Source organism: Halichoerus grypus, chromosome 8 (assembly GCF_964656455.1).
Source record: "Halichoerus grypus chromosome 8, mHalGry1.hap1.1, whole genome shotgun sequence".
Taxonomy (NCBI): domain Eukaryota; kingdom Metazoa; phylum Chordata; class Mammalia; order Carnivora; family Phocidae; genus Halichoerus; species Halichoerus grypus.
In genome coordinates, this window is record NC_135719.1 from 120,519,183 (window position 1) to 120,537,306 (window position 18,124).

An 18,124-nucleotide genomic window follows, 5' to 3' on the forward strand; every position below is an offset into this window, starting at 1 on the left:
CGCAGAAACTAAAGGATGAATGTGAGAGGCTTTCAAGTCTAGATGGTGAGTGACAAGATAGGTAAATGAAAGAAAGGAAGGTTTGAGGATGACTTCAAGATTTCTATTAGGCTGACCATGTGGAACTGTCATTTTTATAGTTAAAAGTGCTTCAATATTAGCAGTTTCTTAAAGTTAAACCCAATAGCTTAAATCATTAGGTGAATGCTGATAATAACTGAGAAAAGGAATCCAGGGAACAAGAGGAAATATTTGTGCAGGGGAGAAAGACTAATAATTTTGGTTTTAGATCCGCTGCACTTAAATTGCTTTTAGAACACACAGGTAGATATTCCCTGGGAAAATCTGCAGTGCAGAAGAGAGGTCAGGGCTAGAAATGTGGTGGTCAGAGAGGAGTCTGGCTGATAGATAGAAGACATCACCAAGAGGCTGGCTTGAGCACAAGCCATTCCAATTGTACCCTAACACAACGTTTTTCAAACAGGAGCCATCCATGGATCAGGACATCAATTTGAGTCACAACCTTTAAGATCTTTAAAAATGAAATAGAATTTTTTAAAAATCAGAATGTACCACACATAATAAGGTTAAGTACTATTTTAAATATGTGTGTGTTTCTGCATGCCAGATTGCAATGTAAAAAGTTTTCTATCGAAAAAGAATGAGAGTGAAGGATCAAAAGAACAGAAGGAAGGAGGGGAGGAAGGACAGAGGAGGGAGAGGAGGAAGGACAGAAGGAAGGAGGGAGGGAGGGAGGAATTGCTCTCATATACCTGTTCGTATTTCTGCTGTAATGCAGAAAAGACAAGCTATGGGAAACCAGTAATTCTACAGCTCAGTGAAATAAAGAAAGAAAAACAAGGAGTTATTTTAGCACTCCTTTATCTAAAATCTCAGCCACAGTGAATTGCCCAAGGTAGAAATCTCCCTTCTTCTCACCTCCAGAGAACACTTTGGTGTTCCCACTGTTGAAAGCCAGGCAAAAAATGTTGGAATGGTGCTCTCCTTTCAGCTGTATGGGCTTGACTCTGGAGTGGATAGCTTGTTCCATGTGCCATAGCAGAACCCGGCGGTCATCTCCTCCTTGAGAGGGGAGTAAGAATCTAGGGTTAAGATGGCTGACACTTCAAGGCCGACACTCAGTTTTGCCAGCCTTGAATCCCATCCTTTCCAAAACTGCAACTCCCCAACACCGTACGATTCTGATGGGGCACATAAACCCAGGACTCTACCCCCTTAACCATCAGTAGACACATGGTCTCTAAGCCACTCACTTTTTCCCAGGAAAACTTGAACAGACATATAGAAATGGAAAGGGATAAACACCGATATTGAAACCCTCAAAGCCACCCTATTCCTGACTTTCCAGAGACTCCGTTGTTTAAATATTTCTTCACTTGGGGTGCCTGGGTGGCTCAGTCCGCTGAGCATCTGCCTTTGGCTCAGGGTCCTGGGATTAAGCCCTGCATTGGGCTCCCTGCTCAGCAGAAAGCCTGCTTCTCTCTCTCCCTCTGCTGCTCCCCCTGCTTGTGCTCTCTCTCTGTCAAATAAATAAATAAAATCTTAAAAAAAAATTTTTTTAATAAATAAATATTTCTTTGCTTGCTACCTAAAATCCTTCTATAATGCCCCCCCCCACCATTTTTTGTCTAATAGAAGCTGAGTTGGGTTTTTAATGCTTGCAACCAAAGAACTCTATAGTAATATTTCTAGCACACTAGATTTCTCTCCTTGAGGTGATCTCATTGACTAGGGAACAGCATGCAAATGACAACTAAGGAACTGCCTGCCACAGCACCATCTAGACAGGGCCTTGCTCTCCTGAAGCCCAGTCCAGCTCTTTCCTCTGCATAACTCACAACAGTCTGAATTAAATGAGCAGACTGTATATACCTACATATACCTAATGGTATTATACTGCATGAGCCAGCTCCTAAAGAATGAGAATATGTATATTCTATGTATTTTTTATATTTGCAGTTGCATTAAAAATGTCTGGAAGGATGAATAACTTTTAATGTTAACAATGATTAACAGTGGTTACTATTTTCAGGGAATAGGATTAAAAGAGGGGGAGGGCGCCTGGGTGGCTCAGTTGGTTAAGCGACTGCCTTCGGCTCAGGTCATGATCCTGGAGTCCCGGGATCGAGTCCCGCATCGGGCTCCCTGCTCAGCGGGGGGTCTGCTTCTCCCTCTGACCCTCTTCGCTCTCTTGCTATCTGTCTCTCATTCTCTCTCTCTCAAATAAATAAATAAAATCTTAAAAATAAAAATAAAAGAGGGGGAAAGAACTTTTATTTGATATATTTGGCACTGATTTTTTTATAACACTGATTTTTTATATTATTCTAATAAAATTTTAGGTTACAAAAGGGGCAAAGGGGCGCCTGGGTGGCTCAGTCGTCAAGCGTCTGCCTTCGGCTCAGGTCATGATCCCAGGGTCCTGGGATCGAGCCCCGCATCAGGCTCCCTGCTCGGCGGGAAGCCTGCTTCTCCCTCTCCCACTCCCCTTGCTTGTGTTCCCTCTCTCTCTAATAAATAAAATCCTTAAAAAAAAAGGGGGGGGCAAACATGAGCAGCAAACCACAGCAATCTCTATACCTCTTCTTCCCCTTGTCCATTCCATACAACAGCCACAAATTATAGCACATCCATATGAGGGCATACCATGCAGCCATGAAATCAGTAAATTTCTAAGAACTAACTTGGAAAGATGTCCAAAGGTCTTTGTTAAGGGGAAATGTAAGGTGTAAAACAATATGTGTACCAAAATCCATTTTGTGTAAAACAAAATTTTAAAAAGCTCCATGACCAAAGGAACCTTGTCAATTTTGTACACTGCAGAGTCCCCAGCACCTAAATGAGTGTCCCCAAAGAGTAGACTTTGAATTAACATGTTCATATTTGCATATCTATGCTTATATTTGCCTATCTATATGGTTATAAAAGAAACTGTTTATAGTGGACACCACCTCCAGGTTAGAGTTGGGGAACTTTTTTTACTGTGGTAAAATACATATAACATGAAATTTACCATTCTAACCATTTTTAAGTATACAATTCAGTGGCATTCAGTATATTTGCACTGTTGTGCAACCATCACCACCATCCATCCCCAGAATCTTTACATCATCCCAACTGAAACTCCATACCCAATAAACAACAACTTCTCCCATCCCCAGTAACCACCACTCTACTTTCTGCCTATATGAATTAACTGTTCTAGGTAACTCATATAAGTGGAACCATACAATAGTTGCCTTTTTTATTCACTTCGCATAATATCTTCAAAGATCATCCATATTGTAGCATGTTATCAGAATTCCATTCTTTCTTGAGGCTAAATAATATTCCACTATACACACACACCATATTTGTTTATCCATTTATCAACTGATGGACATCTGGGTTGTTTCCACCTTTGGGCTATTGTGAATAATGTTGCTAACAACATGGGTGTACAAGTATCTGTTCAAGTCCCTGCTTTTAATTCTTTTGGGTTTATACTACTGGGAAACTTTTATATTTTAATTTTTACTTTATACCTTCCTATAGTACTTGCCATAAACATATTTCCTTTTATAATAATAAAAAAATCAAAGAAGATAGAGCGGCTAAGTCAAACTTATTCTCCCTCCCCTAGAAAGAAGTTGCCTTTGCTTCTTCAGTTTCTTCTTTCTTTCATTGTAGGTCAAAATCAAGTTCTATGTTCTCCTCCCCCTTCATTGTCTACCAAGCTGAACCCTTAAGTGTGGTCCAGTGTTCTGTGTTTATGATTTGCCTCTTTCAACTATGACTTCTCTGACCAGGGATGGTTATCTAAATTCTGTATCTTGGGGTGCCTGGCTGGTTTAGTCAGTGGAGCATGCAACTCTTGATTTCAGGGTTGTGAGTTCAGGCCCCATGTTGGGTGTAGAGATTACTTAAAAATAAAATCTTAAGAAAAATTCTGTATCTCTTTTCAGTTAAAGTTATAAAAATAAAGATGTGGGTTTTTGTTGTTTTATTTTAATGAATAAGGACACAAAGGAATTTTTTAACCTATTAATAGATTTATACAGGCAGTGGGTACTTTAGTTCTCCATAGTTCTACTCTTACTGTTTTTCCCTAACACTGAAGCCACAAGTCAGGGACCTATCATGGCTTTTGCTACGGTGTATCCTATATTACAGAAATATTTTCTGTACCCATGTCTCTATCAAAAGTGTAAAATTAAAAGATAAAAAGGCCCACATGTTTCTTCTACTTACTCATGTTTCTAATCTAATCTCTCTGAGCCTGAGTTTCATCAAATATAAAATGGGGATCATAACAGTTCTACCCTCATGAGTTTTACAGATTATAAAGCCAAGTACAAGAGGGTTAAGTAACTTACCATGGTCACACACAGTAAGTAATGTGGCTGAGCCAAGATTCAAAAGGAAGCAGTTAAGACTCTATCGCCTCCATTCTTAACCCCTATTCTAGGCTGCCTGCCTTACAGAACCAAAAATGAACCATAAATGACAAAGCAGTTCATCTAATGGACAATTGAAGGGATTCCCCACCTTGGAAACATAACTCAATAATGTGTAGATAATGTGTAGGTTAGAATAAAACAAGGGAGCCTAGGAATAAAAATAGAAGCTGACTGAGCTGGAGTAAACTGAAAGACCAGGAACAGGGAGGGACCAGGAAAAGACTGCCTGAATAATTGAAAGATTCTAGCAATACACAAAACTCACAATGGCTTGGTATCCAAAATAGACAAAGAATTCCTACAAATCAATTTTTAAAACCATTAGGAAAAGAGGCAAATATGACAATTCACAGAAGAGGAAATCCAAATAGCCAAAAAATATTACAGGGGAAGTCAACCTCTAAATTAATCAGGGGAATGCATGTTATAATTTAAATACATTCTTACAAAGTGGCACAAAGAAATGTACAAGAATGTTCACTGCATCACTGTTTATAATAGCAAAAAGCAACCAAAGCTGTAGACAACATAAATATTCACAAACATATATATTAATAGTTCCATTGGAATACTAATACAAATTAAAACTAAACCAAACAGAACATCATACAGCAGTTAAAATGAACTAGAAATATGTGTAACAACATGAATAAATCTTGAAAACCTAATGGTAAGTAACAAAGTTTCAGAAGGATATGTAAAAGTTAACCATTAAGTATATATTTTTAAATATACAAAGTAATACCATATATTGTTTGTAGATAAACACATGCAGTAACATTTATCTTCGATTAACTTCTATTGTATCTGCAAAGTTTTGTTTCTTTAAAAAAAAAGACTACAAGCAAATTTAACAAATTGTCAACATTTTGTCAAATCCAATTACTTTTTTTGCTTTTTTAATTAATTTTTTTAAATTTCAGTATATTTAACATACAGTATTATATTAGTTTCAGGTGTACAATATAGTGATTCAACAATTCTATACATTATTCAGTGCTCATCTCTCTACTTCTATGTTTTATGATATTAAGGAAGTATTGTTACGTCTCTCTTATTTTAAGTAGGCTCCACACTCAACTTAGGGCTTGATTTCATGATCCTAAGACCAAGAGTCACAGGCTCTATCAGCTGAGCTAGCCAGGTGCCCCAGTATTGTTATGTCTCTTAAGTATGATAATGGCATTGTGGTGCTGTTAAAAGAAAAAAAAAAAAGTGCTTATCAATTAGGGATGCATACTGAAATAGGTGAAATAGTATGTCTGGAATTCCCTTTAAAATATTCCAGAAAAAGGGGCGCCTGGGTGGCTCAGTTGGCTAAGCGACTGCCTTCGGCTCAGGTCATGATCCTGGAGTCCCGGGATCAAGTCCCGCATCGGGCTCCCTGCTCAGCAGGGAGTCTGCTTCTCCCTCTGACCCTCCCCCCTCTCATGCTCTCTCTATCTCATTCTCTCTCTCAAATAAATAAATAAAATCTTTTAAAAAAAAATTCCAGAAAAAGGGGGGGTGCCTGGGTGGCTCAGTCGTTAGGCACCTGCCTTTGGCTCAGGTCATGATCCTGGGGTCCTGGGATCAAGCCCCGCATCGGGCTCCCTGCTCACCGGGAAGCCTGCTTCTCCCTCTCCCACTCTCCCTGCTTGTGTTCCTGCTCTCGCTATCTCTCTCTCTGTCAAATAAATAAATAAATCTTTTTAAAAAATAAAATAAAATATTCCAGAAAAAAAAAGGTAGGGGGAATAGGTGATCAATAAAATGTTGGTAATTATTATAGATGGGTATACTATACTTCTGTGAATGTTTGAACATTTCCATAAAATAAAACATTTTGGATTTTTAAAATGTTCCTGATAGAGGGGCGCCTGCCTGGCTCAGTCAGAAGAGCATGTGACTCTTGATCTCAGGGTTGTGAGTTTGAGCCCCACACTGGATGTAGAGATTACTTAAATAAAACTCTTTAAAAAATGTTCATGATAGAAAAAGAAAAATGAAAACAAGACTCCCCAGGATGGACTGGGATACTCATGGCAAGAAATATAGAACTGATGGCACTTCTATTTATTCACTCAGACCTATGGCAGGCAGCACAACCTCTCCTGAATTGAAGCAGCTTAAAAAAAAAAAAGTTTAATAAAAAAGAAAATAATATCTACACCTATGCACTTAAAGACATAACCATTCTCAGCTAAGGGTCTTCCCCCATCATCCAGACAGCATTATCTTTAGTGTTCACTGTAGACATTCATAGGATGATTTAATTTTGCCAAATAATGCTTAGTAATTTAAAATACATGGTTATTTGTAGAATGCCTCGGGATCATTTAAAATGATGTGTCCTTAGTATCTAACATGATGATGACAGCCCAAGTCCATAGGAGACTGGAATCACTGAGGCAGAAATTAGGCAATGGCAGGGCCTGCTTCTTCTACTTTGCCCTCGAGGTTAGTGTCAGAAGATGTAAGGTGCACCCCCCACACACACTCACACACACATTTCCTTAGGCAAGGTATTAAGAGTTCTGTGCAAAGACAACACTTTTCAACCATGTGTTGGCAAAAACCACAGTGGGTGCAAACTAGGTCATCACCTGAAATTGCTGAGCTGCTTTTAAGCCAGTAGAGGGAGCATAACAGCTGTGGCCAAATCTCTGACCCCACAAAGTAAAGGAGGGCTGGTGAAACAAGGATAAATCAATTCAGAACCTCAAAAAAACTGGATAGTTCTCCTCTCTCTGTGAATCATCTAGTCAAATTCAAAAGAGCAGAGATGTATTGTATGCCTCCATGCAGCGAGATTGTCGGACCTGCAACTAGTCCAAGTGAAGAGTTTGATCCTTTAAGCCGGCTCTGCAAGCCTGGCAGTTGGGTGCTGCCATGGGGTTGGCCCCAGTCCCTCTAGGGCTCCTCTAGGGCAGCACAGGGACCTCATAGGAAGGCAAGGCCTTTCTGCTTGGCACCAGGACCATGCAAGGAACAAGCAGAGGACAAGGCTTCTAAGCCTGGTTTCCTCATGAACGATTGCTCAGCTTTAATTCATCTGAGAACTCCAAAGGAACATGGCTACTCTGATGCTGGTCATTTTGGGTTGATTTAATTCTGCACTAAACTCACCAACTCATCCCAAAATGTACTATAATCACACTGTGGCAGCAGTACTGTAGTTACAAAAAAAACTTTATATTTAAAAGAGTACTCTTAGGGCGCCTGGGTGGCTCAGTCAGTTAAATGCTGGCCTTCAGCTCAGGTCATGATCCCAGGGTCCTGAGATCAAGCCCCGTGTCAGGCTCCCTGCTCAGTGGAGAGCCTGCTTCTCCCTCTCCCTCTGCCTGCCTCTCTGCCTACTTGTGCTCTCTCTCTGTCAAATAAATAAATAAAATCTTTTAAATAAATAAATAAGTACTCTTTCAGGGTGCCTGGGTGGCTCAGTCAGTTTAAGCATCTGACTCTATCTCAGCTCAGATCTTGATCTCAGGGTCATGAGTTCGAGCCCTGCGTTGAGTTCCACACTGGGCATGGAGCCTACTTTAAAAAAAATAAATAAAAAAGAATACTCTTTTCAAAGAGTCCTGAGCTATAATATAAGCAAAAACTATACAAGCCCTCATAGCATACTGTAACAAAAGTAATTATTTAAAATTTTTCTTATTTTATAGCCCAGAAAAGCTGAGGCCCAGAAGGAAAATAATTTGTTTTGGGCTTCCTCAGAAATTCAGCCAAACAGAGGACGGGACTGAGACAGCATTCTGAAACTCAGGATCAAATACACCTACAGCACATTGTTTGAAGAGCAGGAGACTAAACCATTTAAAAGTCCATCAGTAGAAGTCGGGTTAAAATTACTGTTCAGTGAAATAAACCAAACACAAAAGGACAAATACTGTACGATTCCACTTATATGAGGCATCTAGAGTAGTCAAATTCATAGTGACATAAAGTAGATGGTGACTGCGGGGAGGGGCAATGGGGAGTTGTTAAATGGGAACAGAGTTTCAGTTTTGCAAGATGAAAAAGTCCTGGAAATGAATGGTGATGATGGTTGCATAACAATGTGAATGTACTTTATGCAACTGAACTGTATAGTTAAAAATAGTAAAAATGGTAAATTTTATATTTATGTTATGTATATTGTATATATATGTTATGTATATTTTACCACAATAAAAATGCAAAAAAACTTATTGTTCATGTATGTACCATGTATTATGATACCAGGGAAAAAAAAGAAAAGCATGAGGCACTTCTGTCTGTACTGACATGGAATAATCACAAAAACAAAAAAGTGTTAAAAAAAAAAGTTTTCTTCTTTTTTTCTGTTTTCTTTTTAAAAATGGCAGAATGGGATTAGATCCAGGATTTTGGGTCCTAGCAAAGGTGGTACTCTAGAAGGCTACATGAAGTACAAGCTTTTGAAGAAAAGTGCCTAGATATCCTGGGGGCGAGTTATTCTACTTCTCGAACCTCAGTTTTATGATTCTAAGATGAAGAAAATACCAACTATCTCACAGGGTTGTTGTGTGTATTGAGATACTACATGTAAAAACACCCAGTGCGTCATATGTTAGGTATACATAACCCTCAAGTTCTAGTTTCTTGTACATATCATTAATGAATTTGTCCTAATGTTTCCAACTCGTTTTAGGTAACATAAGAGTATAAATAGCATGATACATTTTTTTAAGATTTTATTTTTAAGTAATCTCTACACCCAATATGGGGCTTGAACTCACAACCCCAAGATCAAGAGTCACATGCTCTACTGACTGAGTTCAGTCGGCACTCTGATACATTTTAATAAAAAATACACAAATTCATACATGGAAGGGTAGAATCAAAATGTCTAACAGAGGTTACCTCTTGGGAATAGCAATTTTAGTTAATACCCTTTTATATTGTAGGGACGGACGCCTGGGTGGCTCAGTCGTTAAACATCTGCCTTGGGCTCAGGTCATGATCTCAGGGTCCTAGGATGGAGTCCTGCATCGGGCTCCTTGCTCAGCAGGGAGTCTGCTTCTCCCTCTCCCTCTGCCACACCCCCTGCTCGTGCTCTCTCTCTCAAATGAATACATAAAATCTTTTTTAAAAAATACCCTTTCATATTGCTGCAGTTGTTTGGGGTTTTTTTTTAACTTACAAAGACTAAAGGAAAATTATTCAGCCTGGCTTAAATCTTTTTAGCCTATTTACTCCTTCTTTGCAGTGTATATAATCGCCACTTCGTGAAGCCAAACTTTTTGTGTGGCCCATACCTCTCCTGAGTTCTAAGAGGCAGCATGAAGATACAGAGGCAGAGCCTGTGGGCCACACAGCCAGCCACTTCAGTGAATAGGAAATAAAGTCTGTTTTGCTATTTTCCCAAAGATGAAAATAATTAGCATTATTATTAGTACAGAAATTCATTCACATACATCTTTGCTTGTGAGGTAAGGATTATATAAACCCTTTTTCCAGATGAGGATCAGAGAGACATAATGACTTGCTAATAACCCAAGGAGCTAGGCCTGGAGCCTAAAACCAAGTTGTATCCCTCTTACCAAAGTGGGGAGGCCAAAACACTCCTTAGAATTTTAAGTGAGTCTGCCCTGCCGCATTACACAGGAAAGAAAAGCATTTTCTTTCTTTTTTTTTTATTTAAATTTTTTTATTGTTATGTTAATCCCCATACATTACATCATTAGTTTTAGATATAGTGTTCCATGATTCATTGTTTGTGCATAACACCCAGTGCTCCATGCAGAACGTGCCCTCCTCAATACCCATCACCAAGCTAACCCATCCTCCCACCCCCCTCCCCTCTAGAACCCTCAGTTTGTTTTTCAGAGTCCATTGTCTCTCATGGTTCTTCTCCCCCTCCGATTTCCCCCCCTTCATTCTTCCCCTCCTGCTACATTCTTCTTCTTCTTTTTTTCTTTCTTAACATATATTGCATTATTTGTTTCAGAGGTACAGATCTGAGATTCAACAGTCTTGCACAATTCACAGCGCTTACCGGAACACATACCCTCCCCAGTGTCCATCACCCAGTCACCCCATCCCTCCCACCCCACCCGCCACTCCAGCAACCCTCAGTTTGTTTCCTGAGATTAAGAATTCCTCATATCAGTGAGGTCATATGATACATGTCTTTCTCTGTTTGACTTATTTCGCTCAGCATAATACCCTCCAGTTCCATCCATGTCGTTGCAAATGGCAAGATCTCATTCCTTTTGATGGCTGCATAATATTCCATTGTATATATATACCACCTCTTCTTTATCCATTCATCTGTTGATGGACATCTTGGCTCTTTCCACAGTTTGGCTATTGTGGACATTGCTGCTATAAACATCGGGGTGCACGTACCCTTTCGGGTCCCTGCTTTTGTATCTTTGGGGTAAATACCCAGGAGTGCAATTGCTGGATCATATGGTAGCTCTATTTTCAACTTTTTGAGGAACCTCCATACTGTTTTCCAGAGTGGCTGCACCAGCTTGCATTCCCACCAACAGTGTAGGAGGGTTCCCCTTTCTCCGCATCCCCGCCAACATCTGTTGTTTCTTGACTTGTTAATTTTAGCCATTCTGACTGGTGTGAGGTGGTATCTCATTGAGGTTTTGATTTGGATTTCCCTGATGCTGAGCGATATTGAACACTTTTTCATGTGTCTGTTGGCCGTTTGGATGTCTTCTTTGGAAAAATGTCTGTTCATGTCTTCTGCCCATTTCTTGATTGGATTCTTTGTTCTTTTGGTGTTGAGTTTGATGAGTTCTTTATAGATTTTGGATACTAGCCCTTTATCTGATATGTCATTTGCAAATATCTTCTCCCATTCTGTCAGTTGTCTTTTGGTTTTGTTGACTGTTTCCTTTGCTTTGCAAAAGCTTTTTATCTTGATGAAGTCCCAATAGTTCATTTTTGCCCTTGCTTCCCTTGCCTTTGGCAATGTTTCTAGGAAGAAGTTGCTGCGGCTGAGGTCGAAGAGGTTGCTGCCTGTGTTCTCCTTTAGGATTTTGATGGACTCCTGTCTCACATTGAGGTCTTTCAACCATTTGGAGTCTATTTTTGTGTGTGGTGTAAGGAAATGGTCCAGTGTCATTCTTCTGCATGTGGCTGTCCAGTTTTCCCAACATCATTTGTTGAAGAGACTGTCTTTTTTCCATTGGACATTCTTTCCTGCTTTGTCAAAGATTAGTTGACCGTAGAGTTGAGGGTCCATTTCTGGGCTCTCTATTCTGTTCCATTGATCTATGTGTCTGTTTTTGTGCCAGTACCATACTGTCTTGATGATGACAGCTTTGTAGTAGAGCTGGAAGTCCGGAATTGTGATGCCGCCAGCTTTGCTTTTCTTTTTCAACATTCCTCTGGTTATGCGGGGTCTTTTCTGGTTCCATACAAATTTTAGGATTATTTGTTCCATTTCTTTGAAGAAAGTGGATGGTATTTTGATGGGGATTGCATTGAATGTGTAGATTGCTCTAGGTAGGATTGGCATCTTCACAATATTTGTTCTTCCAATCCATGAGCATGGAACGTTTTTCCATTTCTTTGTGTCTTCCTCAATTTCTTTCATGAGTATTTTATAGTTTTCTGAGTACAGATCCTTTGCCTCTTTGGTTAGATTTATTCCTAGGTATCTTATGGTTTTGGGTGCAATTGTAAATGGGATCGACTCCTTAATTTCTCTTTCTTCTGACTTGTTGTTGGTGTATAGGAATGCCACTGACTTCTGTGCATTGATTTTATATCCTGCCACTTTACTGAATTCCTGTATGAGTTCTAGCAGTTTTGGGGTGGAGTCTTTGGGATTTTCCACATAAAGTATCATACCATCCGCAAAGAGTGAGAGTTTGACTTCTTCTTTGCCAATTTGGATGCCTTTGATTTCTTTTTGTTGTCTGATTGCTGTGGCTAGGACTTCCAATACTATGTTGAATAGCAGTGGTGATAGTGGACATCCCTGCCGCGTTCCTGACCTTAGGGGGAAAGCTCTCAGTTTTTCCCCATTGAGAATGATATTCGCTGTAGGTTTTTCATAGATGGCTTTTATGATATTGAGGTATGTACCCTCTATCCCTATACTCTGAAGAGTTTTGATCAAGAAAGGATGCTGTACTTTGTCAAATGCTTTTTCTGCATCTATTGAGAGGATCATATGATTCTTGTTCTTTCTTTTGTTAATGTATTGTATCACGTTGATTGATTTGCGGATGTTGAACCAATCTTGCAGCCCAGGGATAAATCCCACTTGGTCGTGGTGAATAATCCTTTTAATGTACTGTTGGATCCTATTGGCTAGTATTTTGGTGAGAATTTTTGCATCCATGTTCATCAGGGATATTGGTCTGTAATTCTCCTTTTTGATGGGGTCTTTGTCTGGTTTTGGGATCAAGGTAATGCTGGCCTCATAGAATGAGTTTGGAAGTTTTCCTTCCATTTCTATTTTTTGGAACAGTTTCAGAAGGATAGGTATTAATTCTTCTTGAAATGTTTGGTAGAATTCCCCTGGGAAGCCATCTGGCCCTGGGCTTTTGTGTTTTGGGAGATTTTTGATGACTGCTTCTATTTCCTTAGTGGTTATAGGTCTGTTCAGGTTTTCTATTTCTTCCTGGTTCAGTTTTGGTAGTTGAAACATCTCTAGGAATGCATCCATTACTTCCAGGTTATCTAATTTGCTGGCATAGAGTTGCTCATAATATGTTCTTATAATTGTTTGTATTTCTTTGGTGTTGGTTGTGATTTCTCCTCTTTCATTCATGATTTTGTTGATTTGGGTCATTTCTCTTTTCTTTTTGATAAGTCTGGCCAGGGGCTTATCAATCTTGTTAATTCTTTCAAAGAACCAGCTCCTAGTTTCGTTGATCTGTTCTACTGTTCTTTTGGTTTCTATTTCATTGATTTCTGCTCTGATCTTTATTATTTCTCTTCTCCTGCTGGGTTTAGGCTTTATTTGCTGTTCTTTCTCCAGCTCCTTTAGGTGTAGGGTTAGGTTGTGTACTTGAGACCTTTCTTGTTTCTTGAGAAAGGCTTGTATTGCTATATACTTTCCTCTTAGGACTGCCTTTGCTGTATCCCAAAGATTTTGAATAGTTGTGTTTTCATTTTCATTGGTTTCCATGAATTTTTTTAATTCTTCTTTAATTTCCTGGTTGACCCATTCATTCTTCAGTAGGATGCTCTTTAGCCTCCATGCATTTGAGTTCTTTCCGACTTTCCTCTTGTGATTGAGTTCTAGTTGCAAAGCATTGTGGTCTGAAAATAGGCAGGGGATGATCCCAATCTTCTGGTACCGGTTGAGACCTGATTTATGACCTAGGATGTGATCTATTCTGAAGAATGTTCCATGGGCACTAGAGAAGAATGTGTATTCCGTTGCTTTGGGATGGAATGTTCTGAATATGTCTGTGAAGTCCATTTGGTCCAGTGTGTCATTTAAAGTCTTTATTTCCTTGTTGATCTTTTGCTTAGACGATCTGTCCATTTCAGTGAGGGGGGTGTTAAAGTCCCCCACTATTACTGTATTGTTGTCAATGTGTTTCTTTGCTTTTGTTATTAATTGCCTTATATAATTGGCTGCTCCCATGTTAGGGGCATAGATATTTACAATTGTTAGATCTTCTTGTTGGATAGACCCTTTAAGTATGATATAGTGTCCTTCCTCATCTCTTATTACAGTCTTTGGTTTAAAATCTAATTTGTCTGATATAAGGATTGCCACCCCAGCCTTCTTTTGGTGTCCATTAGCATGGTAAATGGTTTTCCACCCCCTCACTTTAAATCTGGGGGTGTCTTTGGGTCTAAAATGAGTCTCTTGCAGACAGCATATCGATGGGTCTTGTTTTTTAATCCAATCTGATAGCCTGTGTCTTTTGATTGGGGCATTTAGCCCATTTACATTCAGGGTAACTATTGAAAGATAGGAATTTAGTGCCATTGTATTGCCTGTGAAGTGACTGTTACTGTACATTGTTTGTGTTCCTTTCTGGTCTATGTTGCTTTTAGGCTCTCTCTTTGCTTAGAGGACCCCTTTCAATATTTCTTGTAGGGCTGGTTTCGTGTTTGCAAATTCCTTTAGTTTTTGTTTGTCCTGGAAGCTTTTTATCTCTCCTTCAATTTTCAATGACAGCCTAGCTGGATATAGTATTCTTGGCTGCATATTTTTCTCATTTAGTACTCTGAATATGTCCTGCCAGTCCTTTCTGGCCTGCCAGGTCTCTGTGGATAAGTCTGTTGCCAATCTAATGTTTCTACCATTGTAGGTTACATATCTCTTCTCCCGAGCTGCTTTCAGGATTTTCTCTTTGTCTCTGAGACTCGTAAGTTTTACTATTAGATGTCGGGGTGTTGACCTATTTTTATTGATTTTGAGAGGGGTTCTCTGTGCTTCCTGGATTTTGATGCCTGTTTCCTTCCCCAAATTAGGGAAGTTCTCTGTTATAATTTGCTCCATTATACCTTCTGCCCTTCTCTCTCTTTCTTCTTCTTCTGGGATCCCAATTATTCTAATGTTGTTTCGTCTTATGGTATCGCTTATCTCTCGAATTCTGCCCTCGTGATCCAGTAGTTGTTTATCTCTCTTTTTCTCAGCTTCTTTATTTTCCATCATTTGGTCTTCTATCTCACTGATTCTTTCTTCTGCCTCATTTATCCTAGCAGTTAGCGCCCCCATATTTGATTGCACCTCATTAATAGCCTTTTTGATTTCTACTTGGTTAGATTTTAGTTCTTTTACTTCTCCAGAAAGGGTTTCTCTAATAACTTCCATGCTTTTTTCAAGCCCAGCTAGTATCTTTAAAATGATGATTCTGAACTCTAGATCTGACATCGTACTAATGTCTGTATTGAGTAGGTCCCTGGCAGTCGGTACTACCTCTTGTTCTTTTTGTTGAGGTGATTTTTTCCGTCTTGTCATTTTGTGCAGAGGAGAATAGATTAATGAGAGAACAAAATGCTAGCAGGGTAACAACGTCCCCAGAAAATATACTCTAAACAAATCAGAAAAGACCTGAAGCAGTGGGAAAAGAAAGGGAAAGAGAGAAAAGAAAAAGAAAGAAAAAAAGAAAAAAGAAAAAGATAAAGATAAAAACAAACAAAAGCAGAACAAAACAAAACAAAACAAAAACAGAATGTGATCAAATATGATCAGGCTGGTTTATAGATCAGTGCCACACACTAGATTTTGGGTGTATTTTGGTCTGTTAAAAGAAAGTCCCTCCCAAAATTTTAAAGAAAGAAAAACTTATATATGTACAAAAATAAGGGTTGATATGATGAAGGGATGGAATATGACTGTAAAGATGGAAATTATAAAAAATTTTATAAAAGGGTTTGATAAGTTGTTTGAAAAAAGAAAGAAGAGGATTAAAAAAAAAAAAGAAAGAAAGAAAAAAGGGAGAGAATGTGATCAGGCAGGGGAGTAGAAAAAAACCATACACTAGAGATTTAGAGTATATTTTGATCTGTTAGAAGAAACTATCTCAAGATTTTAAAGAGAGAACAACTTATATATATATGCCAAAAATACGGGTAACTACTATGAAGGGATAGAATATGACTTTAAAAATGAAAAATAAAAATGTTTTTTTTTAAAAAAGGGATTGATAAGATGTTGGTTGAAAAAGGGAAAAAGAAAAATTCAAAAAAAAAGAAAAAAGGAAAAAAGAAAAAAAGACAGTTAAAAAAAATAATTAACTTTGAAAGACTAAAGAATCATGGTAAAAAAGCCATGAATTCTATGTGCAGTATTCCCCTAGCGCTGGAGTTCTGCCATTCTCATTGATCGGTAAACTTGGTCTTGGCTGGCTGTTCTCGCTGATCTTCTGGGGGAGGGGCCTGTTGCCGTGGTTCCCAAATGTCTTTGCCGGAGGTGGAATTGCCCCGCCCTTGCCGGTCCGGGCTAAGTAATCTGCTCGGGTTTGCTCTCCGGAGCTTTTGTTCCCTGCAAGCTTTCCGTACAGCTTTGGAGGCGGAGAGTGAAAATGGCGGCCTCCCAGTCTCCGCCCCGGCGGAGCCGAGAACTCGGGGTCCCGCTCCTCAGCGAGCCCCCAGAGAAAAGCAGTCAGTCACTCCCGTCTCCCCAGTCTCCGGCCATACTCCGCGCTCACCCGGCCTGTGACCGCGCCTTTCTATCTGGCACCCGACCCCGGGTGGAGTCTCCAAACCCAGCAGATCCCCGCGGTGCGCTCCCGCACCTCTCCTCCCGGGGGAAGAAGGTGAGTCTCCCCGGATCTGCCGCTTGTTGGGTCCCTGCTGGAGGAGCAGTGGCCCGACTGTGCCGCGGATCACGGTTTATAGCAACCCCGAGCTGAGAGCCCGCCCCTGGGCTCCGTCTCTGCAGCCGGCTTCCCTGCTCCGATACCTGGGAGCTCTGCCGCACTCAGGCACCCCCGGTCTTTCTGTGACCCCGAGGGTTCTGAGACCACACTGTCCCGCGAGGGTTCCACCCCCCACTTCGCCACCAGAGTGACGTCCCTCAGCGGAGCAGACTTCTAAAAGTTCCGATTTTGTGCTCCGTGGCTCTATCACTTGCCAGAAGTGGCCGACGGAGGCCCCTCCCCCGCCGTCTATCCTCCCGAATAACGCCTCGGATTCACTTCTCCGCACGTCCTACCTTCCAGAAAGTGGTCGCTTTTCTGTTCAGAGAGTTGTTGTTATTCTTTTCTTCGATCTCCTGTTGAGTTTGTAGGTGTTCAGAATGGTTTGATCCCTATCCAGCTGAATTCCTGAGAGGAGACGAAATCCAGGTCTCCTACTCCTCCGCCATCTTGCTCCGCCCCCAAGAAAAGCATTTTCCATTTTGTCTCCAATTTATTTTTCCTAGACATGCCTAACATTTTGCTGGGTTTTTTTCTTAAGTCATTTTCAAGTGTAGAGTTTTGTGGCATTAAATACATTCACATTTTCACATTGTTATGCAACTATCACCACAACCTATCTCCAAAATTTTTCATCTTCACAAACTGAAATTCTGTACCCCCTAAATATAATAAATCTCCATTCCTGCCTCCCCCTGTCCTTGGCAAGCATGATTCTAACTCTAGAGACCCTATTTCTGTCTCTATGAGTTCAACTACTCTAAGTACTTCAAATAAAGGGACTCATACAAAATTTGTCTATGATTAGCTTATTTCATCATAATGTCTTCAAGGTTCATCCATATTGTGGCACGTGACAGAATTTCCTTTTTAAGGCTGAATAATATTCTTTTTTTTCCCCCCAAAGATTTTATTTATTTGACAGAGACACGGCAAGAGAGGGAACACAAGCAGGCAGAGTGGGAGAGGGAGAAGCAGGCTTCCTGTGGAGCAGGGAGCCCCATGCGGGACGTGAGGTCAAAAGCAGCTGCTTAACAACTGAGCCACCCAGGCGCCCCAAGGCTGAATAATATTCTACTTTATGTATATGCCACATTTTGTTTGTCCATTCATGCTCCCACCCTTTGGCTATAGTGAGTAATGCTATTATGAACATGAGTGTACAAATTATCTGCTCAATTCCCTGCTTTCAATTCTTTGGGGTTTATACCCAGAAATGAAATTCCTGGATCATATGGTAATTCTGTTTACTTTTCTGAGGAACTGCCATACTGTCTTCCACAGTGGCTGTGCCATCTTACATTCCCACCAACAGAGCACGAGACTTGCAATTTCTCCACATCCTCACCAACACCTGTTATTTTCTGTTTGTTTTGTCTT

At 40.0% G+C, this 18,124-nt stretch overlaps 1 protein-coding gene across 3 annotated transcripts in view; it reads right to left on the minus strand.

Annotated features, from left to right (window-relative positions):
* DCAF5 (DDB1 and CUL4 associated factor 5) overlaps nucleotides 1-18,124 on the minus strand; it is a 105,045-nt gene that overhangs the window by 71,197 nt on the left and 15,724 nt on the right. For all 3 annotated transcript variants that reach the window (XM_078053842.1, XM_078053840.1, XM_078053841.1), the window contains exon 2: nucleotides 940-1,083. In XM_078053842.1, the coding sequence (XP_077909968.1) occupies nucleotides 940-1,083 (144 nt within the window). The remainder of the gene's footprint in view (nucleotides 1-939; nucleotides 1,084-18,124) is intronic.